Source organism: Saccopteryx bilineata, chromosome 2 (assembly GCF_036850765.1).
Source record: "Saccopteryx bilineata isolate mSacBil1 chromosome 2, mSacBil1_pri_phased_curated, whole genome shotgun sequence".
NCBI classification, from domain to species: domain Eukaryota; kingdom Metazoa; phylum Chordata; class Mammalia; order Chiroptera; family Emballonuridae; genus Saccopteryx; species Saccopteryx bilineata.
The window spans coordinates 142,641,653-142,664,738 of NC_089491.1; the positions used below are offsets into that span (position 1 = coordinate 142,641,653).

Below are 23,086 nucleotides of genomic sequence, written 5' to 3' on the forward strand. Positions count from 1 at the left end.
ATCACTGGCATAAAAATCAATGGCAATCAAATTTCTAATACTGTCGCTTCCACAATTAATTTGAACACTGAAATATCAAGATAGTAAACTATGTTTAAAATAGGTCATTTAAATGGGATGAGCAAATAAAGTCATTGTCCTGTATAGTTCTCAGATGGCCCTTAGTCTCACTCACTTGCTTTTGCTCCACTAGCTCTCTCGTAGTCTTTGCTTTAGAGCTAAGAAACATAAAAACCTATTGAGGACGTCAAAGAAGAATGATTGAGCTTTTAATTACAGAGAAAACCACAAATAATGTGATACTCCCTTTACAGGAGTGCACTTAGCTAATAAAAAAAAAGGTTTGCAAGAATGCTCACAGAGTTATACACGCTGCCACGATGCGATAATAAGGATCTGTTGGCAGTAAGAAAGTTCTCAAAATGTTTTTTAAACCATTGTTATGCTAAGTAAGGCTGAGAAATGTGTTAGTTTAAACCAGTTGTGGTAATTATAATCATAACTGGTTTTTTATACTCTCTGGCATTTGCAATTGTTTTTAATAAAATTAATATGACATTTGTTACATATATACATAAAGAGAGCAGCTAATTAGCAAAGTACAAAACACTTTTACAAATTCAGGGCACAATTCATATAGAGTGTCGTAGTGACATTTTCAGTAGCTAAGCGATTATTTCAGTATCGCGTTCCTCAGAATGCAATACTGAGGAACGCAATTGTCATATGTACATATTTGAACATATTTGAAAAGAACCTCTGGAATTTATTAAAAAACTAGTATGCTAAATGGTGACTTCCTCATTATTAAGAAGGCCTTGGATTGAAATGATAAGGCTTGGAGTCAACTCTCAACTCTAACAAATATGAAATCAAAGAGTAAATTCAGTTAATTTTAATCTATTTTTCATAGATTTTGCCCAGTCCCTTACCTTTCTTCAGCATTTAGCTTTTATATTACCATGCCTGCTGATTTCTAGTTATATAGTCTTCTCATTACTTAATTTTCCACAGTTTCATTAGGTAACTCAGCAGCAGAAAAAAAAGATAAGAATCAATACTTGGAAATTAAACATCAAATAGATAACATTTATACCACTCAACTGAATTGTTCTATTCACAACTCTCACTAATTGGGTACAGAAAAAAAAACACAAAAGCATTTTGTAGTCCCCTTAGTGACAGTATTAATATTGTCTATGACTGTGTCTCCCAGTTTTGGAATTTCTCTTTAGTCACCAATATGTGGACAAGGATAGGAATGAGCCCTACCTTTCCAGCCTAAAAGAAAGAACTTAAGAAGTGTGCCATGATACGGCTAGTTGTTAGAAGCATGCATCTTAGAGCTAAACATACTGTGTATGGATTAGGACAGGGGATCCCCAAACTTTTTACACAGGGGGCCAGTTCACTGTCCCTCAGACTGTTGGAGGGCCGGACTATCAAGAAAACTATGAACAAATCCCTATGCACACTGCACATATCTTATTTTAAAGTAAAAAAACAAAATGGGAACAAATACAATACTTAAAATAAAGAACAAGTAAATTTAAATTAAACTGACCAGTATTTCAATGGGAACTATGCTCCTCTCACTGACCACCAATGAAAGAGGTGCCCCTTCCGGAAGTGCAGCAGTGCTGGATAAATGGCCTCAAGGGGCCGCATGCAGCCTACGGGCCATAGTTTGGGACCCCTGGATTAGGAACTCAACCTTGCCAGCTCCTAGATGTGACACTTAGGCCAAACTATTTAAAGTTTCTCTGAATTCCAATCTTTTCACCTGTGAAATAGGATATAATATCACCGGTTTTACAGAATTGTTGGAAGGATGAGTGAATTGGAATATAAGTGCTTTACACACAGTATCACACTTTAGACTTTAATATTTAATCTAAATAAAATATATAGCAAATGTCTAAAGCTTTCTGGTTTTTTGGCTTCATTAGTACAGTTTTTATATTTGAATGGCTTTACCATCTGATAAACAGAAATATTTCCCAGGGATTATCAACGTTATTTTGCTTCTTTTCACAAAAATAACAGTTTCACGAAGATAACAGGTAATTCCCCTAGGATGTCTGAAATATACTTTACAGAATAAACTTGATGAAATATCTCACAATTTGCAAAAGAATGCCTGGTTACTAACGTCCCTGGCTGATGAGGCATTAACACTGATGGTTATCATAAGGTTGAAAATACTAAGATGCTATGTGTCAGGGAGCAAACATTGACAGTTGCAGCAAGGCATCTTTAAACACATTTTATTTTATTGTCAGCAATAAATCCTTGCTCTCCTTTGGCCTGTGTTGTCATCTACTTTGATACCTGTTTTATCACATGTCCAACAGAAAAGAGCAGGCTAAATGTCAGCCCATAGCTTTTATTGATCACATGTAAGAATGTTCTAGAATGTGATTTCTTTCCAAAACTTTGTTGTTAAACACTACCTCCTATCTGTCAAATCCCATGAAGTCCACATGTCAGAGTGTTGGTGTGAGGGAGCCGTAGGAGGGTATCAGAGAAACTGCATATGCATTTCCACATCTACAGTCTCTGGCCACAGTTTCATTCTACACCCATTCTGCAGTTTAGGTAGTCTTCAGCTTTGTAGTCGGCACCTTGCAAACTCATGATTCTGTGACTCCCCAAGCTGACTGTAAACCTGTCCAAAGAACAGGTACTCTCTCTTCTGTGTTGCTATGTGTCATACAGTAATATACCCAAAAGAAAATGAGGTAAGGCTAACAGTTACTAAGTGCTTGTACTGTGAAAGGCATGGTGCTGGGTACTTTATATTACGTAATTACAGTTTATTTCATTCACTTCAATAGTCTTATAAATTTGGTTTTTTAAATATTTCCATATTACTGATGAGGAAATGAGATTCCAAAAGTTGATATAAGTTACTCAAAATAACATTCCAAAAAGAGATAAAAATGGGGTTTAAAAACATCTGTCTGACTCCTAATTCCATTTTCTTGCTGTTACGCTCTGCTGCCCCAAATTCTCATTAATCTTACATGCAAGTTTCTCATGGGAATAAAAGTATTTAGAAATACAGGCAGTAGTTGAGACTTGACTCTACTTAAAGAGAAATAGGGGAAAATAACCAAAACAAGATATTAAAATTCCCCTCAAAAGATAGCTTATTACTTTAGCTCTAGAAAACGATCCCGGGGTGTGGCAGATCATAGGAATTGTCAAGGGTTGGTGAATAACAATCCTCATCTGTAGCATTATTTTAAATATACCACTCACAAACATTAGGGGATATTTCAAAATGAATATGAAGCTATAAAATATCCCCTAAATTTTGTGAGCAGTGTATTAACATTTTTGAAATAAATTTTGGAAAATAAGAGATTAAATAAATATAGTTTACTCATATGATAGACCAGGGGTAGTCAACCTTTTTATACCTACTGCTCACTTTTGTATCTCCATTAATAGTAAAATTTTCTAACTGCCCACTGGTTCCACAGTAATGGTGATTTATAAAGTAGAGAAGTAACTTTACTTTATAAAATTTATAAAGCACAGTTATAGCAAATTAAAGCATATAATAATAACTACCAAGTACTTTATGTCAGATTTTCACTAATTTTGGCAGAATAAATCTTTATAAAACAACTTACTATAGTTAAATCTATCTTTTTATTTATACTTTGGTTGCTCCGCTACCACCCACCATGAAAGCTGGAACGCCCACTAGTGGGTGGTAGGGACCAGGTTGACTACCACTGTGATAGAGTATTACAAAGTCATGGAAGGTTATTTTCAAAAGGCTAATGACAGCAACATCTATGTGATATGCTTTTAACAGAAAAAATAGAGAATATAAATTGTATGGAATACAGTACGATTTCATTATACATGTTTATGAGCATATAAACACATGAGAGAAAGAGGGAATATATGTGATACTATAAATGATAGAGAAATGAACCAAATTCTCATTGTATGATGGAATAGTGGGTGGTTTTTATTTTGTGTTTATATCCATTTCTAATTTCTGAGTACTTACTTAATGTGACAAGTAGTGTTTTGACTCCTATAGATGTATTAACTTATCATATTTATATTTAACCTTCAAAACAAATATAAGATGTAGAGGCTACTACTATTCCCACTTTATAGATGAGGAAATTGAGGAAGAGAGAGTAACTTTTCAAGGTTTCACTGCTAGTAATAGTAGGGCTGATCTAGTTTTACACCTATGCTTTTCAAGGCTAAACAAAAGTGGCTCTAAAAAGCAAGTGTTACTATTATAAAACAGGCTAACAATGAAATAAAACCCCTTTGAGAGAAAGTGGGTTTTTTTAACTTTTTTCTTTTAAGTTTTATTAATTTTAAGTTAGTGTTAACATGGATTCAAGTGTCCCACTCAATATAACACCCTCACCCCCCACCCTCTTGTCCCCCATGATACCTCTTTTGCCCCCCTCCCCCAACTCCCTCCCCCTTTTCCCTCTGGGATTTGCTGTCCTGTTATCTGTATCTCCGTGTTATGTATATAATTTCACTAATCCCTTCACCTTCTCTGATCCCATCCTTTCATCCTCCTTCCCTCTGACAGCTGTTCCTCTGCTCCCTATGACCCAGCCTCTGCCTCTATTCCATTCCTCAGTTCACTTTATTCCTTAGATTCCACATATAAGTGAGATCGTATGATATTTGTCTTTCTCTGCCTGGCTTATTTCACTTAGCATAATAATCTCCAGGTCCATCCATGCTGTCGCAAAAGGTAAGATTTCCTTCTTTTTCACAGCCACATAGTATTCCACTGTGTATACGTACCACTGCTTTTTAATCCACTCGTCCACTGATGGACACTTGAGCTATTTCCAGATCTTGGCTATTGTAAACAATGCTGCAATAAACATGAGGGTGCATATCTTCTTTTGAATCAGTGATTTGGTATTCTTATTCTTAGGATATATTCCTAAAAGTGGAATAGCTGGGTGATGGGCGGATAAAATATATTATGCTCACTTTGTTAAAGATGGCGCTGCCCACGTGGAAGCCGTCGCCCAGGTGATATTAAAGTGTGTTGGGGGCGGGCAGTGGGCAGGCAGGATCCTTGTAGCCTGGGGCTTGGTTTTAGGACTAAGCCTTTCCCATACTTTTTGATGTGGGGTGGTACAATCCCATCATGCCTCAGATAAGTGACTTTGTATTAGAGACTTCCCTATTTTATATATTGGGTTAAAGGTTTTGATTTCTACACTATAAAATGAGGGCAGAACAGGAGCTTGCTCTCTTGGTTCCTGAGATTAATATTAGAGAGGAGAGCAGATAGGAGAGAGCAGAGAAAGGCCACATGGAGGAGGCCAGGAGCAGCCAAGATGGCGAGTGTTGAGTGAGAGGCCAGTTTGTGCAGAATTTGTGCAGGGAGAAGGAAGGAGATGGGGAACAGAGGTGAATAAATCTGGTGAGCTAGAAACCTTTGATTCTAGGAAACTCGGATAAGTCAGTAGCTTTGTGAGCACTGAATGTGAATGGGTTTTGGAGCCCAGTGTGTGTTTTTTACTTGCCGGCCGGGTGCAAGCTAGGATTAAAGATGATGGCTGTAAAGCCAGTAGCCAGGGCCGCCATCACAGCAGCCTGGCCAGTGCAGGTTCGCATTGGATTCAGACAGTCGGTAAAGAAACAACAGAGCCACAAACTGGTGGGCCATAGTCTTTAATTCTATGGCCTCTTTCTGCTCTCTGCTCTGCTCCCTCTGCTCTCTCATGCTAATCATCCCAGGAACCAAGAGCGCAAGCTCCTATTCTGCCCCTATTTTATAGTGTAGAAATCCAAACCTTTAATCCAGTATACACAATAGGGAAGTCTCTAATACAAAGTCACTTCTCTGAGGCATGATTGGATTGTGCCACCCCACATCAAAAAGGGTAGGAAAGGCTCAATCCCAAAACCAAGCCCCAGGCTACAAGGATTCTCAACACATATTAATATCACCTGGGCGACGGCCTCCTCCTGGGCAGCACCGTCTTTAACAAAGTGAGAATAATATATTTTATCTGCCCAACAATGGCCCAGTTTTTGGCTCCGTTGTTTCTTTACTGACTGTTCGAATCCAATGCAAACCTGCATGGGCCTGGCTGCTGTGATGGTGGCCGTGGCTACTGGCTTTACACTGGGTCAAAAGGCAGTTCCATCTTCAATTTTTTGAGGAAACCCCATACAGTTCTCCACAGAGGCTGCACCAGTCTGCATTCCCACCAGCAGTGCAGGGGGTTCCCTTTTCTCCACACTCTCGCCAGCACTTACTGTGCCTTGTTTTGTTAATGAGTGCCAAACTGACAGGTGTGAGGTGGTATCTCATTGCGGTTCAATTTGCATTTCTGAGAGGAACTGTTTTTGAATTTCCTCCCTGCCTTGAGTAAATTCAAAAAAGAAATGAAGGTTCTTGCTTGTTATACTACAAATAACGTACCTAAAACAGCACAGCCTCAAAACACTATTCAGTAGGGTCTAGCTTTGTGAATTGCTTCTGGACTACTACTCTCCACATCAAAGGACTCTCTTTTAGAACACCCCAGGCCCTAAATGCTAACAAATGCAGGATAGACCAAAACACTACTGGAAGGATATGAGTAAGACTTTTCTCTCACACTGAACTTTCAAAATCACTGTTCAGTCCTAGCTGGAAAGCATGGGAGATTAGCGCATCATCCCGATGTGCAGGGGATGCAGGTTCGGTCCCCAGTCAGTCAGGCACATACAGGAGCAGTCAATGTTGCTTTCTTTCTTGCTCTAAAATCAATCAATAATTTTTTTTAAATCACTGTCCAGAAATAACCTTAGAACAAATTTTCCTAAACTCTGAAGCTAATATATATATATATATATAGCTATATTTATATATATAGCTAATATATAATATATAATATATATTTATATATCTATATTAGCCTCAGATATATATACATCTGAGGCTAATATAGATATATAACCCAAAAAAAAAGCACAGTGAGGTGACTGCATTTTTAAACCACAAGAACTCAGGAGCTGCAGAGACCTGAAAATGAGATGTTAAGGACGTGCCACAGCTTCCTGTTCACCGGTCATATGCTTCATTAACAGGCTAACAGGAATTCTAAATGTCCTAGCTTACAATAACATCATTTATCAGCTAACCACATCATTCAAACACACAAACTTCAAACTTTTTGACGAAAGAAGGGTAAAGTGTGTCTAAGAGCTAAACCCACGTGGCTCAGAGTAGAGCCCCCCAACTGCATCTGTACACTTGGATGGATTCTCTTCTACCAGAGCTCACCAGAACAGCATAGCCATCAGCTTCAGACTGGGCCTATTCCCACGGGCTAATCAGATTCTCCTTTGTAATCTGCACTTGCTTTCTCAGATGGTCAGTTCATCAGGAAGTGTAACTGAAACTGTGACACACAAACTTGCAAGGTGTATGTCACCAGTGGATGGAGAAACAGAGAAACAAACAAAAGCCTTTGAAGTAAGAGAATAAAGATGTGGAAGGACCACAGGTAAAGGAGAAGAAACCAGTGAAAAGCATACAAAATTTCAATCATCTTTCTGTTTCATTCATACCATCCTTGCAGGCTGTCACAACCTTTCACAGACCATAAAAAAATCACACAACCCCACTTAGGCCAATAGAAAAGTAATACCAGACACCATGCTGAATTTAACACTCCTGTTTCAAACAATGATGGTTTAACAACAGCAATATTCTTCCTTTGTATGACACTTTTTCTTTTACAAAAGGGCCTATAAACAATGATGTAAAAGTAAGTCTATGTTTTACAGGCTCTCCAATAAAACACTAAGTGTGTATGTATGTGTGTGTGTGTGTGTGTGTGTGTGTTGACCTAATTTATTATAAATTTTACTGATATAATGTGTAGCTGAGCACACAATTTACACATAATACATAATATTTGTAATTGTAAATTCTGTAGGGCTAAGTGATTCCCACAGAATGTCTTAAGTGCAGATAATAACAAAATAATAATCAAGCCCTGATATGCAGTGTTTGCCAATTTCCTTAGTAAAAATATTTCCACCATGGCCGATTTCAAGCTACCAATGTGATGTCATTGAACATGGATTGAGAAGAGATGAGCAACTGCATATTTTCACCACACAGATTAAAAAGTTAAGCATAGATGATAGTAAAGAATACAGGCAATAGTAACATTAGTGATAACTTTTTAGTATGCCTTAACTTTTTTATTTTATTCATTCATTCATTTTAGAGAGGGGGGAGAGAGAGAGAGAGAAGGGGGAGGAGCTGGAAGCATCAACTCCCATATGTACCTTGACCAGGCAAGCCAGGGTTTTGAACCAGCAACCTCAGTGTTTCCAGGTTGACACTTTATCCACTGCGCCACCACAGGTCAGGCTTAACTTTCTTTTTATACGTAATTTATCGCGCTGGCTGGTGGCTCATGGATAGAGCATTGGCCCCAGTGTGTGGATGTCTCAGGTTCGATTCCCAATGAGGGCACACAGGAGAAGTGATCATTGGCTTCTCCACCCCTACCCCTCCCCTTTCTCTCTCTCTCTCTCTCTCTCTCTCTCACTGTCTCTTCCCTTCCTGTAGCCATGGCTCGATTGATTCCAGTGCATCAGCCCTGGGCACTGAGGATGGCTCCATGGGGCCTCCACCTCAGGTGATAAAAATAGCTCTGTTGCAAGCATGGCCCCAGATGGACAGAGTATCAGCGCCAGACAGGGATTGCTGGGTGGATTCTGATCGGGGCACATATGGGAGTCTGTTGCTCTATCTCCCTTCCTCTCACTTGGAAAAGAAGAAAAAAAATGTAGTTTATTTAATTTTAGGTTTACATATTTAATTTTTAATAACCACTTTATGTAACTGACATACAAATTCCTGTCTCAATCCCATTTAAACCAGCTCTAGCTGGTTATTGAAAAGTGTCACCTGAATACCTTAGTAGGGCAGGTATTGCTAATCCAGATCAAGTCATTTGCTCATTAAACTAGTTGATTAAAAAGTTTAATGTGACTAACCAGTATGTGGTAAACCTATGTACTGATTCAATAAATCTGGTGTGGGAGCCTAGGAGTCTGTATTTTAACAGGCAAAGTGCCTTCCCGGTGCCAGATGATTCATTCAAAGAATTACAGCACCCAGCATTTACTGACTACATATTCTGTACCAAGCTCAGACTATAGTATCATAGACGAAAAAAAGGTTCTAAAATAAAACTGACAAGTCAAGTAATACAAAGTAAATTCACAGGGTGACCAATCAATAAATTCCTAACGAGGAAAAGGTCACGGTAAGTAGTCACTCAGGCATAATATAACTTCTCTATTAAAAGGTTTACCTTTTCCTGAAACAAGCCCTGTCTATTGTTCCTATGCATCTAGGTTAACACACCTTTAAAATGCCCTTTTCAGACCTCTGGGAAGTACAATCACCCTTACCAGAGCACATAATCTTAATTCTTCCATAATCCAACCCCCGCCTTGCTTTCTCTCACTTCCCTGGTAGTCTTCCTTATGTCCCCACCTTGATTCCAAATGCATAAAAGCAACTGTGCACTGTCGTTCTGAGAGACATTTTTCTCATTTGTTGAGATTTTGTTATGAGGCATATCTTCTACATTGGGTTCAAATAAATTCTTTTACAGATTTGGATGTTCTTACCTCAACAACATGGACACAAGAGACAAACCTTGTCCTTAAGGAGAATACAAAAATTAAGACTTGCAGAGCAACTGTAGAAGTAGAGTAAGTCTGCCACCCCAAAATATGCCTCTTTGGGGATATTATGTTAGGTTGGTTTATTTTGAAGAAACAGCAGACTTGGGAGAAACTCTAAAAATTACACCAGCCAGAAGAACTTTGAAGTGCAGAGGAAATTTTTTTCCCCAACACTATGCTTCTGCTACATACCAATTGCTTTGGGGAAACAGCAAAATTCAGCTTGCAAGAGAAGTCATAACAGAAAGGGGCGCTTGACCTGACCCTTGAAAAAGCCCAAGCTAATCAAGATAAGAAAGAGAAGACAGAACAAAAAGGATTCAATCCACTAAGACAACAGCACATGCTTTGGGACTGTTCCTTTTCTTTGTGTTTTAGCACATATTTATCTGGGACATGTTTTAGCACATATTTCTTAGACCATGTTCAGTCACAGAGTACCTGTGAGGAGTGCTGGAAGAGCAGGCAGAGTTATGGCCAGGTCAAGGACTTTTTAGAATGCTTAGCATAAAACAAGTGCTCAATAAATTCCCACTTTGTATTCTTCCTTACACATTCGTCTTTAAAATATATCACTATTCTAGGATTATTTGCAAATGACAGCGAACCTAAGAAGTCTACAAACACAGAATTCTCTCACTGCTTTTATAATCACTAATTCCTTAATCAGAGAAAATTACAAAAATCACCAAAAGCATGTGTTAGAAACAGTGCAACAAACTAAGGTCCCAGGGAAAACAGGTGATTACTGTATATTATTTTTCACATTGGTTTTATCTCATTATAATTGATCTGTTTTCAGAATAAAATAGGAATATTATAGGTGTTATTTTCTATTTCTCAGGTTGTATCATTTCAGCTGCAGATGTTTTAATTAGGTAATTCAATTAACTTTAAATCTATTAATTAACATAATAAAGAAAAACTAATCCAAGGACTAAATAATGGGTAGAAGCAATGTCAAAGAGTAGGAGCTTATTTCTACCTAAATCCAGCAAGAAAAGTATACTTGTCATCCTAACACACCAATTTTGTAGCCACTACAAAACCTCTATGTACAATGCCTTCTATAAAGCAAACCATGTCCATCTGTCTTGTCTTCCCTTGAGTCCCATATCCACTTTGTAATATAGTCCAATCACTCTGTTCCACAATCATCTGTTCCTTCCCTATCCTACCCTGACCTACAGTTTCATGTTATGTCATATTTATCTCCCAACCACATTTTACATTTTTCAGAGAATTTCTCTTGCATTTCACATGAAGCCTGGTATAAGCCTGGTAAAAGACACTCAAGCACTTGGTCAGTGAATAGATTAAATGATTTCCAGGAATCATATTGAGCATCAAGCTTCAATTGTTGATTTTCTCACCTCCCCCCCAAATGAAGATAAAAACGTTATAATGCTTTTAAAAACCTTAGACTGGGAACAGTGAAAAGATGTTATCAAAAGGGATTCTATGGCTGAGTTGCTTGTTAAGTGTCAGCAAATCATCAGAGGGCTCTAACTTTTCCTGTTTTCCCTGGGACTTTAGTTTGTTGCACTGTTTCTAACACATGCTTTTGGTGATTTTTGTAATTTTCTCTGATTGAGAAATTAGCGATTATAAAAGCAGTGAGAGAATTCTGTGTTTGTAGACTTCTTAGGTTAGCTGTCATTTGCAAATAATCCTAGAATAGTGATAAATTTTAGACACAAATGTGTAAGGAAGAATACAAAGTGGGAATTTATTGAGCACTTGTTTTATGCTAATTTTTCACTCAGTTCGCCATTGTAAGGCTAAGAGGCCTACAGTTCTGTCTGGTTGCTAAATGAAATCCCCACAAGCATCCTAGGATATATGCTCTTGATGTACATCAAAGGACAAAGAGAAAGAAGGAATTGTATCTCAAGGCTGCTTCTATCCTTGTCTTCTTTAACCAATTTCCTAAATTCAAAAGAAAAGGACTATTTACAGAATATCATAACTGGATCATATAATACATTTATTCAATAAATACTATTGCCAGTATCATAATAACATTTGTTAACACTTTCTTTGTGTCATACATTGTGTGAGCACTTTTTAGACATCATCTTATTAAACTCTGACAACACTATATGAAATAAATACCACAATTATCCTCACTTTAGGAAGCTTAGATTAAGTAAGACATTGCTCCAAGGTAACAAGTCACAAAGCCAGAATCTGTAACCAGGTCTCATGCCAAAGCCCACAGAACACCATCTATAATTACAAGATTCAATTCTTAACAATATAAGTACAGTAGGTAGTCTCTTTCAGAACTTTTCCTTTTTTTTTTTTTTTTTTTTTTGGTCTATCTATTTGAAAACTTAAAAACAAGACACCAAATCAGAGGCGTGAAAAAAGGCTGGAACAAGGGTATTTCCAGGGTTCAAGGAAGCAAGCTGAAAGAAACTGCCTGAAAGCCAGTATACTTCAGGATTCCAGCATACTCACAGCAAACAAGCATCCAGGAAATAAGGATAGTAACAATAACCCAAGGTGATGAAATGTGGACCCTACTGGCAGAAAGACCAGCTAAGGTATAATTTCTCTAAAGGTATAATTGTGCTAAAGAGCTTATAGGAATTTCAGATGTAATTTACAACATATTTATATCCATTCCATGTACAGGCCACACTGCATTCAGACTTTGTAAGATGTTTGACAGAGGATGAGAACTCTATAAAATTTTGTTAACACAGAACTTCTGACCATGCATTATCAGTATATATTAGTAACCTCCCTCTAGCATCCAAAGCCAACCTCAAGAGTAAAAAACAAAAAAGGTCTAGAAAATTAATGTCTAAAAAGAGTTTTTCCATACAGCTTCAGCTTCACCTGTTCAATTGACAGAAATCTGTGGAAGCACTTAAAACTGTGACCACACAGTCAGACAAGAGCTCAATGTTCAGCTATCATTATCAGCATTATTGTTTCCACAGTTTGAGGTCAGCAGTAAGAGAATCAAGCAATCATGGGATAACGTTTCAGGGATTGCTAATTAACACCTCCACCTGAGTTGTTGGTGCTTGAATTCAAATCCCCCCTCCCCCCAAAAATCATTCCTTTGGTTTTCAACCTTGTCTTGTGAAAATGCAAAATCAAATACCACTAGGTTGACAGCATTTTAAGCTCCAGGGCTTATTTACATGAAAGATTCCCCATGCTTATTAGATTTTTTTTAAGGTAAATTTTAGCGAGGAAAGGAAAAGGAGGATTTGAGGGCATGAAAACAATGTTGGGGCCCAAGCGGACAAATGAGAAGAGAGTTTTCCAATGAGAGAGATCAAAGTATGCCAACAAGAGAGTGAATTATATATTCGCAAATTCCCCTTTTCCTGCAGTCATTATCAATTTAGTTTTAGCCCGCCCATCTCCTCAAAATCTGCGAAATAGCAAATTGGGCTGTTTGATTTACAGGGAAAGTGACCTAAAGAACGTAAGGCAGAGGAGTTTGAAATTTACAGTCCTTGGGCGAAGCTGTCGGTTGTTAACATCACCCAAATGTGTCTACTTGCTGGCAGAAAATCGTGACTGCCCAGATTTTAGGTAAGGCGCAGATTCGTCTGCAGGGAGGGAGCCGAAATCTCTACCTATCAGGCGGGAGGCACAAAGCCGGGAAGGTGGGGGAGGAGGACAAGCCGGGAGGCTCCAGGAAGTGGGTGGGAAGGAAGCTGCCGCGGTCGGTGGCAGGGTGAGTCCCGGGCCACCGCGCGCAGCGGTCACAAAAGCTTTTGGGAACGCTGTCCCCTTCGATTTCCGTCATCACCCAGCCACACAGCTCGGGTTTGGGACGTAAAGTGGGCGGCGGCAGGGGTTCTGACCGCTGAGTCACAGCTCAGCCAACTTTTACACCATTTCCCAGAAAGAAAACAAAAAGTCGCAGTCCCGTAACCCACCGCTCGCTTCTGGTTCCGCTACCCGCTCTCTGGTGACTACAGACACACAACTGGGGTGTCGGCCACTCGGCGCGCAACTTCTCATCCGCTCCCAGCCTCGGAGTATCCCGAGCGCTCGGCACGCGCCACCAACCACGCAAAGGGAGGGCAGGAGGGGGGAGGAGGAAGGCTGCGTCCTCACCTGCAGGACACCGACACCTCCACCCGCGTGGCCGGGATGGCCGCGCTCAGCTGGTTCAAGTCCCCGATGCCCGCGGTGCTGGTGTAGCGGCTGTCCATCTTGGGTGGAAGCGCCGTGGACTTGTCCGGCGCCCACATCCAGAGCTCGGGCAGACGGAGGGCTCCGAGCCCGGCTTCAGACAGACTGGAATGGGGGTGGAGGGTGGCGGCGGAGGGAGGAGGCGGAGGCAGCTCGCGGGAAGGAGGCGGGAGTGAGAAGGCAGACCTGTGCTCAGGGCCCCGAGGGAACCGCGAGTTAGTCCCGCCTGAGGCTGAAGCTGCCGGGGAAGTGGCGCCCCGGGCTGTCGGCTTCCCTGCCCCCTCCTTGCAGGCAGCTCTCCCAGCAGGGGACACTCCGTAATCCTTTCCTGGCTCTGAAAGGCTCCGCGAAGCCACGGGACAGCCTGGCAGGAAAGGCGGCACCAGACACAGACCGTCTAGGAGAGCAAGCCCTGGCCCGCTTTGAGTGCGGATTGCGTTTTGTCTCCGCCTCTGCACTCCCACACCCGCCTCCTGGGCCGTGACTCCCTCCTGTCAATCAGGTGTGAAGCGGGATGTCACACAGCTTCGCCTGGGTTGGAGGCTGGACGTGTGGGCGCCTCTGCTGGTTCCTAACTCCTCTATCCTAAGTCCACCCGTCCCCACCCCGCGCTGGTCCTCACCGCACCCTCGAAGCCCACGGGGGTCCCTCCCGCCATGCCCTCGGGCAGATGAGTCGGGTCCCTGCTCTAGAAGTGCCTGCCCTCCGCCACTTGAGGGTTGGGAACGAAGGGACATGAGGACGATCTCCAACCTTCTGTGAGCGGTGGTCAAGTGGCAGGTCAATATTTGGGACCATGCGGGAGCAGATTGGACTCTAAGGTGGGGGGGGGGGCTATTTGGGATTTAGAGGAGTCATCTGTTTTCCCTGTTCCCTCAGTTCTTCGGAACGTGGGGTCTAATGGTGACAATTCTTCTACAATCAGGGTTCTTCTGCGCCCCCTCATTTCCAAATGCATTTAAGTTCTGCCTTTAAAAACCGGAGGTCACAACCCTATAACGCAGCTTTCTCACCCAGAATCCCACCCGGCAACACCTGAACGGAACTGAATGATAGAAGCAAAGGTGCCAGGCAGCGCCGCCTTTGGGCAACCGGATTCCGAGGCAGCCAGACGGTTGCCAGGAGGCAGAAGCGGGAAAGCATAAGGAGGTACCCTCCGCTCACCTCCATGTCAGCGACCTTTATTGTCAGCACCTTTGCTCCAGCCTCACCCGTGCGCCTGCGGGTCCCGGGGCGCTCGCCACCAGGGATGACCAAGAACAGGACGCAGTGGAAGGCAGACAAGGAGAGTAGAAGGCGGGTGTCCGCTTTCATTTAGTGGTCCAAATACTGAGTTTCCAACCGGTAAGACTAACTCAGGGAGGAACAATTTTCATGAGTGAAGACCTGACATAAGTTGTAACATTTCAACCCATTTGGAGCCACTTGCCTAGCGAACCTATAGAATGCAGGTGAGGACACAATCTTGTCGCTTCCCCCTGCCAGGTATCCTTTCATGTTTCATTCTTGGTTTCTGTTTCTGATCTCATCCACCACTTAACACCCTTTACGTCCAGAGGTTCTCTGTTTCTCTTCCTTCCTCCCTCTTTCCCTATCACAGATTAAACTGTCATTTATTACAATTTGGAAATGCCCTAAAACTCCGTACAATTCTAATATTTTGCCCAATATTAAGTTGGGGGAAGAGACCTTCTGCATTTTCTTAAGCTAACAAGACGTTTATTGTATAGAAGCCAACTGAAGAAATAAACGTTGAGAACTTTAAAATAGTATTCAACTCATAAGAAGTTTACTTCTTAAGTTTTTCCACTTTATTGAGCTGTAATTGATATATCAATATAATAAACTTCCCATAATTCAGTTATACCATTTAATAAATTTCAATCCATATATACTCCTGGAAAACCATCACAATCAAAATATTAACCCATTCTATCACCCCACAAGCTTTCTCATGTCCCTTTTGTAATCAGTTTCCCTTTTACCTCTAAAAATACTCTGAAGGCACTAATGATATTCTTTTTTTTTTAATTTTTTGTTTATTTACTTATTCATTTTAGAGAGGAGATAGAGAGAGAAAGTGGGGAGGAGCAGGAAGCATCAACTCTCATATGTAGCTTGACCAGGCAAGCCCAGGGTTTTGAACCTGCAACCTCAATGTTCCAGATAAACACATTATCCACTGCACCACCAGAGGTCAGGCTTCTTTTTTTTTAATGATATTCTTTATATCACTGTAGATATATTTGCATTTCTATAAATATACATATTGTATATGAAATCATACAACATGTACTGTTTTTCTGGGGCTTCTTCTTCTGAGCAAAACTCTTTCAACAAGATAGAAGGTGACAGAAGACAATCTGACTTTGGGTGGTGGGTATGCAACATAATTGAACAACAAGATAACCTGGACTTGTTATCTTTGAATATATGTACCCTGATTTATTGATGTCACCCCATTAAAAAAATAAAATTATTAATAAAAAAAAAAACTCTTTCAAAATTCATCCATGTTGTTGAGTGCATCATTAGTTAATTTATTTTTATTGCTGGCTACTATTTCACTGTATAGATGTGCAACAAATTGTGTTTCCATTCACTCATGGATAAACATTAAGATGTTCCCAAGTTTGGGCTATTATAAATAAAACTGCTATGAACATTTACGTAGAAGTCTTCATGTAGACATATGCTTTCATTACTTTGGAGTAAATATCTAGGAGTGAAATAGCTGGATCATATGGAATGTGAATATTTAACTTTTTAAGAAACTACTAAATTGTTCCAAAATAGTTTTACTATTTTCCATTCCTACAGCATTATATGAGTTTCAATTGTTTCTCATTCATAGCAACACTTATGTTACTCGTTTAAATTTTAGCCAATCTAATAGTTGTGTAGGAGTGGGTTAATGACTAATGATGTTGTCATGTGGGTCTCACTGTGGATAAATGACTAATGACTAGCATATTTTCATGTGCTTATCTGCTACCTGTAGGTCTTCTTTTATAAACTGTCCAAAGCTTTTGTTCATTTTTACTGAGTTGTTTTATTATTCTTGAGTTTTGAGAGTTTCTTATACATTCAGTACTCATAAGTTCATCATTGTTCAAGTAAGCTTTTAATGACAAAACTTTTAAAATATTTTCACTCTTTGTTAACATAGCAGAATACATAAAGATTACAATTTTTAAAAATAATTTTAATCTAATAATTATGACATGTCTGTTTCTTTAAACTTTTATTTTAAATTATTTTTACTCAAAAATTTGGACTTCTTAAAATGTATTTAAATAACAGAAATGCCTTTAGAGTATGTTAAAAATTAAAGATGAATTTTATTTACTAAAATGTATAAGCAACCATTATTCACCAAGTCAGTGATTCCGTAAAATTTAGTTGGATGTTTACTATGTACTTGGGCACTGTGCGTGACCTGAAAGGTAAAGCTTCTCCTGGCAAGAAGATGGATGACTGGGTGGAGATTATACAGAATGAATCAGAGTTTTTATTTACGAGATTTTATTATTCCACAAGATTAGAGAAGCCTTCGGTTTGTAAATTAAATTGTCACTGTTCATTATTTTCCAGAAGCATTTATTTACAAAATAGCATGGTCAAAAAGAATCAGCTAGCCTGAAAGAACATATCCTTATAAGGACAAAGTTTATTTACCTTACCTGGCAAGTGCTGCCTCAGCTCACACAGAAATCCAAAACAAATTGCGCCGAGCAGTTCTTCAGGCTATAGCTACATCAGTGGAAAATTTGCTCAGTTGGGCCTCACAACTATTGCAGCCCAAGACAAGTCAGAAATGCCAGCAGTGCCATATGCTCACCTTCAAAATGTCCTCAGGAAATTGAAGAAAATAGATAGCTATGCCACTACTTAAACTCTATAGATAACTATATAATCAATTTAGCCACTTACCTTGCTCTATAAAGGCACAGTTTATAAAATAAACTTATATAATAGCAAGGAATGGACTAGCTGTTTAATTATGGGAAAACTACAGCTGAGGGAAAACATTTTGATGAGTCTCCAAAACATATTCTCTGAGTACCTACCTGCCTTCTCTCTGACCTGCTAACCATTTGAAGATAGTTTACCCAAAGTGGATCAAATATGAAAATAAATCAATCATTTCAGGCATTAAAATAGGTAATATTACTAATTAATATCTATAGCTTGAAGTTACCTTTGTGACTAAATAAAATAATTATCTTACCAATATTTAAATACCACCTTTCCAATGATCAAGGCAGTCAGAAAAAAATATTAGATTTAAAATATTACAAATAACAGCAAGATTAAGATGTGTTGTGAATAAGTGTCCAGAAATGTTAGTTCTGATATTCTAATCAAGTAAAACCTTTTCAAGAGATCTTGGATGGTTCTTTAGGTAAGCCTATTCTCAAATAACAACTTTTTTCTGTGTTTGATAAATTAAAAATTTTATACTCAAGACACCATTTAGAATACATCAGGTTTTCAATTTCAGAAATTCATACTTAAATTTAAGCATACAGAAGAACATATTTCAAATTGTGTTTTGAGGGTCTTGGGTTGGTTTGGGTAATACTAAGTTTTCCATTACTACGGAGTCATTTGGCTCAACCACTGGCTATTCAATAAAGAGACACTATGAACCTGTGAGGATTTGGGAAGGGGTGGATCAGTAATTAAACTGAAGTTAGTTATCTTGCTATGACTGAATCTTCTTTTTTTTTTTTTTAAAGATAGTATTTCAGTTATCTATTGCTATGTAATAAACCACTCCAAAACTTAACCACTCAAAACAACGATAGTTTTACTCTTTTTCATGATTCTTTGAGTCAGCAGTCAGGGTAGAGTTTGGATAGGCAGTCCTGTTCATATAGTATCAACTGGGGTCATGCACATGGTTGCACTCAGCTAGAGGGTGGCTAGCTTGGAAATTTCAAGAAGTCTTCCTTACCATGTCTGGCAGCTCAATGCTCTTCCTCCATGTGGCATCCCTGGTTTCTCTTCATTCTTTAGTTTAGCCAGAACTATACATCATTGGTGACTGGCTTTCCTAGAGCCAAAGTGGAAGCTCTAAGAAAGCTAGATCTGGAACCAGCTCAATCTCACTTCCACTGGTTTCTATTTGTCAAAGCAAGTCATAAGGCTAGCCCAAATTCAAAGCAGGCAGGAGAGGTGTCTGAGTGGACTTAAAGAGTGGAACAGCATACACATATTGTGAGAGAAGGAATTAAAAGTCATCTTTGGAGACTACCCACTAAAAAGAGTCAATTCAATTAAGGCTAAAATAATTACCATATTTTTTGCTCCATAAGGTGCACCTGACTATAAGATGCACCTGACCATAAGACACACCTGACCATAGACGCACCTGAGCATAGACACACCTAGGGTTTTAAGGAGAAAAATAAGAAAAAAAAATCTTCTGAACCAAATGGTGTGTTAAAATATTTAATAAAATATACCACAATAATATTTCAACAATGTAAACTCAACAGCAGTATTAACAACCATTAGCACTGTTATTAACAAATGAGAAGAGACTTTAATGTTCAAATATTCTTCTAGTTGTCCGAGAACCCCAGGAACTCATCATTGCTAGTGTCAGAATTTAAGAAACTCAGTTGTTCACAATCACTGGTGTCACTTTCTTTGCTATTTTCATATATGATACCATCTTTGGTGCCATCTAAGGCATTGCTAATGCCACATTTTTTGAATGACTGTACCATGGTTTCATTCTTCACTGACTGCCATGATGTTTTCACCCATTCACAAACTTGAGTGATAGTGAGTCTCTTCATTCATCCAGTTGGTGTCAGATCAGGATTACCAGCAGCCATCAATCTCTTCCACTCTTCTCGCATAAAGACATTAAACAGTTTGTTGATGGAAATGTCGAGAGGTTGCAACTGGCTGGTAAAACCCCCAGGCATTATAGTTAAATGAATCTTCACTTCTTTAAAGTTTTTTTTGTGGTTTTGCTAATATGTTTTCTAAACTGGTCAAGCACTAATAGGGCAGCAAGTGACGTTAGCACTTCGCACAGAGCTCCAGCAGCTGCAGCGCAACCCTCCACCACTGCAGCGCGCCTCTCACGTCTGCCCTTGATGATGCCAGATGAATGCGCCCAAACAACAATGCTTGCCTTCTCTCCTGCACTGCATGCAACTGTGGAAACCAGAACCAAGAGATTCCGTGGCAGGTATGATTATGGTCCAACAGGCACTCATTCTGCATATGTTTACCTACACAGCACCCCGCAGCAGCTAAAAAATAATGAACGTTTGCTCCATAAGATGCATGGGCATTTTCACCTCCACTTTTGGGGGGAAAAATGTGTCTTATGGAAGGAAAAACACAGTATATGTCCTTCATTACAGAAAGTAACACTGATCTGATTTTTCCATTACTTTTCATTTGTTCTGTTTGAAAAAAATAAATCTATATAAGGATCCAGAAGTCTTGTAGCATATACTGTAATGAGTGGGATCATAGTAGTAAGCAAGGTCTTGCCTTCAAGAATGGCTTTGCTAACTATATACTAAACAGAGATGGAAGAAATACAGAAAATATGAAGAATATGTTCTCAGCTTTCAAGGATTAGTTTAGTGTCAGGCCCAGCATCAACTCGTCATACCAATTAAAAATAAAGAGAAAATAATAAGCTGCGACTTGTCATGAGAGCATGTGGTATAGACTGACGTGACTAATGCTCAAGGAAAGACATATTGAGAAAGAAAAACCATTAAAACTTTACTGGGAAAATGGGACTTGATTTTTTTTTAAATTTTTCCATTGACTTGGGAGAGAAAAAGAAAAAGAAGGGAAAGGGGAGACAGAGAGAGGAAGAGAGGGAAGTATCAATTCATTTTTCCACTTAGCTGTTCCATTTAGTTGTGTACTTGTTAGTTGCTTCCTGCAAGTGCCCTCACTAGGGATGGAACCGGTGACCTTGGCATGCTGGGGCGACACTCTATCCACTGAGCCACTGGGCCATGGCCAGGTCTTGATATTTTTTAATAGTATAAAGAGAGGACAGAACAAGATAAGTATGGAAATATAAACAAATATAGAAGTAAAAATAGTACTGCACATGTTTGTACAGTAGTGAGAAGACCAAACTCACCATGGAAGGAGACTGTAAATTTGGATACAGTGAGGTTATTTTAAAAGTCCTTATAATTTGAGAGACAATATGTGAAAGGAAAGTAAGCTAAAGTTACCCAATCCTGTTCTGTCTAGTAGAGTGGCCACAAATCACAAGTGGCTATTTAAATTTAAATTAATTAATATTAAGTAAAATTAAAAATGGAGTTCCTCGGTTGCATTAGTTATATTTCTTTGTGTGTGCATGTCTGTGTGTGTGTGACAGGGACAGAGAGAGACAGAAAGAGACAGAGAGAGGGACAGACAAGAAGAGAGATGAGAAGCTTCAATTCTTCATTTCGGCACCTTAGTTATTCATTGATTGCTTTCTCATATGTACCTTGACTGGTGGGCTACAGCAGACCGAGTGACCCCTTGCTCAAGCCAGCGACCTTGGGCTCTAGCTGGTGAGCCTTGATCAAACCAGATGAGCCCACGTTCAAGTTGGCGACCTCGGGGTTTCAAATCTGGGTCCTCCACGTCCTAGCCTGATGCTCTATCCACTGCACCACCAACTGGTCAAGTGCATTAGTTGTATTTCAAATATGCAATAGCCACATATGGTTAGTGGCCACCCTATTAATTAGATAGTATACTACAGAACATTTCCTTCACACTGCAGAGGTTTACTGGACAGTACTGGCAATCTATTCTACATCCAAATATTTCTGAAATCTATTCTACTTTCACTTCCCTCTAGCACAACCTTTAGTTCAGTTTACTACCATCTTCCACCTGGGAAAATGTAATGCCCTTATACCTGCCTTCCAGTTTGCATTCATACCCTTTTCCAATCTGCTCCCCATTCTGCCACTGGTATGAACTTTATAAAACATTAATCTGGTCCTCTCAAACTCCTGCCAAAATCATTCATGTCATCTCTGCCAGGACTGTTGTGCCTCTTTCCCTAACTAACACTTATTCTTCACATTCCGGGTTAGATGTCACTGCCTCAACAAAACCTTTGCAAATATCTCTGAGCCTCAATATTTTTATCTTTAAAATGATACTATTGTCTATGATACACAGTTGGTGAAAATGAATGATAATGTGTGTAACTCAATTAGTGCTTAGCATTTAAAATGAGAGTCATGTTAATAATAATAATTTGGTGATAATGGTTTAAATCCTCTAGCTTTATTTTTTCAAGTAGCTGCCCAGTTGCTTTCCAAGAACTGTCACCTATCTGCCAGGTAATAATTTTAAATTACTTACATAGCTCATATGACTAAAGGGATCCACATTTTCTATAAATCAGTCACGTGGCTTCCCTTGAGCCGTTCTAACCTACCCTGCTCCTCTCCTTCTTGAAGATTTTATTTTTCATTTTATAAATCTCTTCTTAACTGCATTTTTACTTGGTCAAACTCCTGTTCATCCCTCATGACCTATCCAAAATGTCCAATAGATATTTTTGCATTATTTTTAAATAATTAATTTAACAGGACAATATACTTAATGCACAGAGAAGGGCTAATTCTAAGATTCTTGATATCTAGTAAAGAAAAATGGTAGTTTACATTTCTTCTAGAGATATAGACATTCTTTTGACTACTATTATCCAATAATAACTAGTTAACTTTAAGAATTTTCATAAAATAAACCTTACACTTCTTGAAATCCAGCTGTCTTTAAAAGGGACCTGTGGTAAGAATTTTACAAGGACTTATTCTTATCATGTTTACTAAACAAAGAACAGGTATTACTTTGATAAATGTGTTCAGCCTCCAACTTTATCTAAAGTTTTACCCAAGCAAGTTTTCTCTAAATCAACTAATTCAGAGGTTCATTTTTCAAGGCTGCTGGAAGAAATCCATTTGCAAGAATAAGTCAGAATGGTCAGGCCTAAAAAATTGTGAAACTTTTCAAAAGAATATGGAGAAGAAATATTCACATAAAAGGATTTGAAGTATATACTATTTTAATCCTGCAGCATCAAACTAAATGCCCAAAATAAGCTGGGTCATAGCACCTTTTACCTTAAATATATTTTTTAAATAAGTGTTGTGTGACAACTTGCTTGGTATCTGTTTTCCCTGCT

General features: G+C 39.1%; 1 protein-coding gene across 1 annotated transcript in view; it reads right to left on the reverse strand.

The window, feature by feature from the left end:
• The window catches only part of CPNE8 (copine 8), a 219,232-nt gene extending 204,936 nt beyond the window's left edge, over positions 1-14,296 (reverse strand). Inside the window, exon 1 of the mRNA XM_066258094.1 lies at positions 13,813-14,296. Coding sequence (XP_066114191.1) covers positions 13,813-13,949 — 137 coding nt within the window. The 5' untranslated portion in view covers positions 13,950-14,296. The remainder of the gene's footprint in view (positions 1-13,812) is intronic.
• Between the last annotated feature and the right edge of the window lie 8,790 nt (positions 14,297-23,086).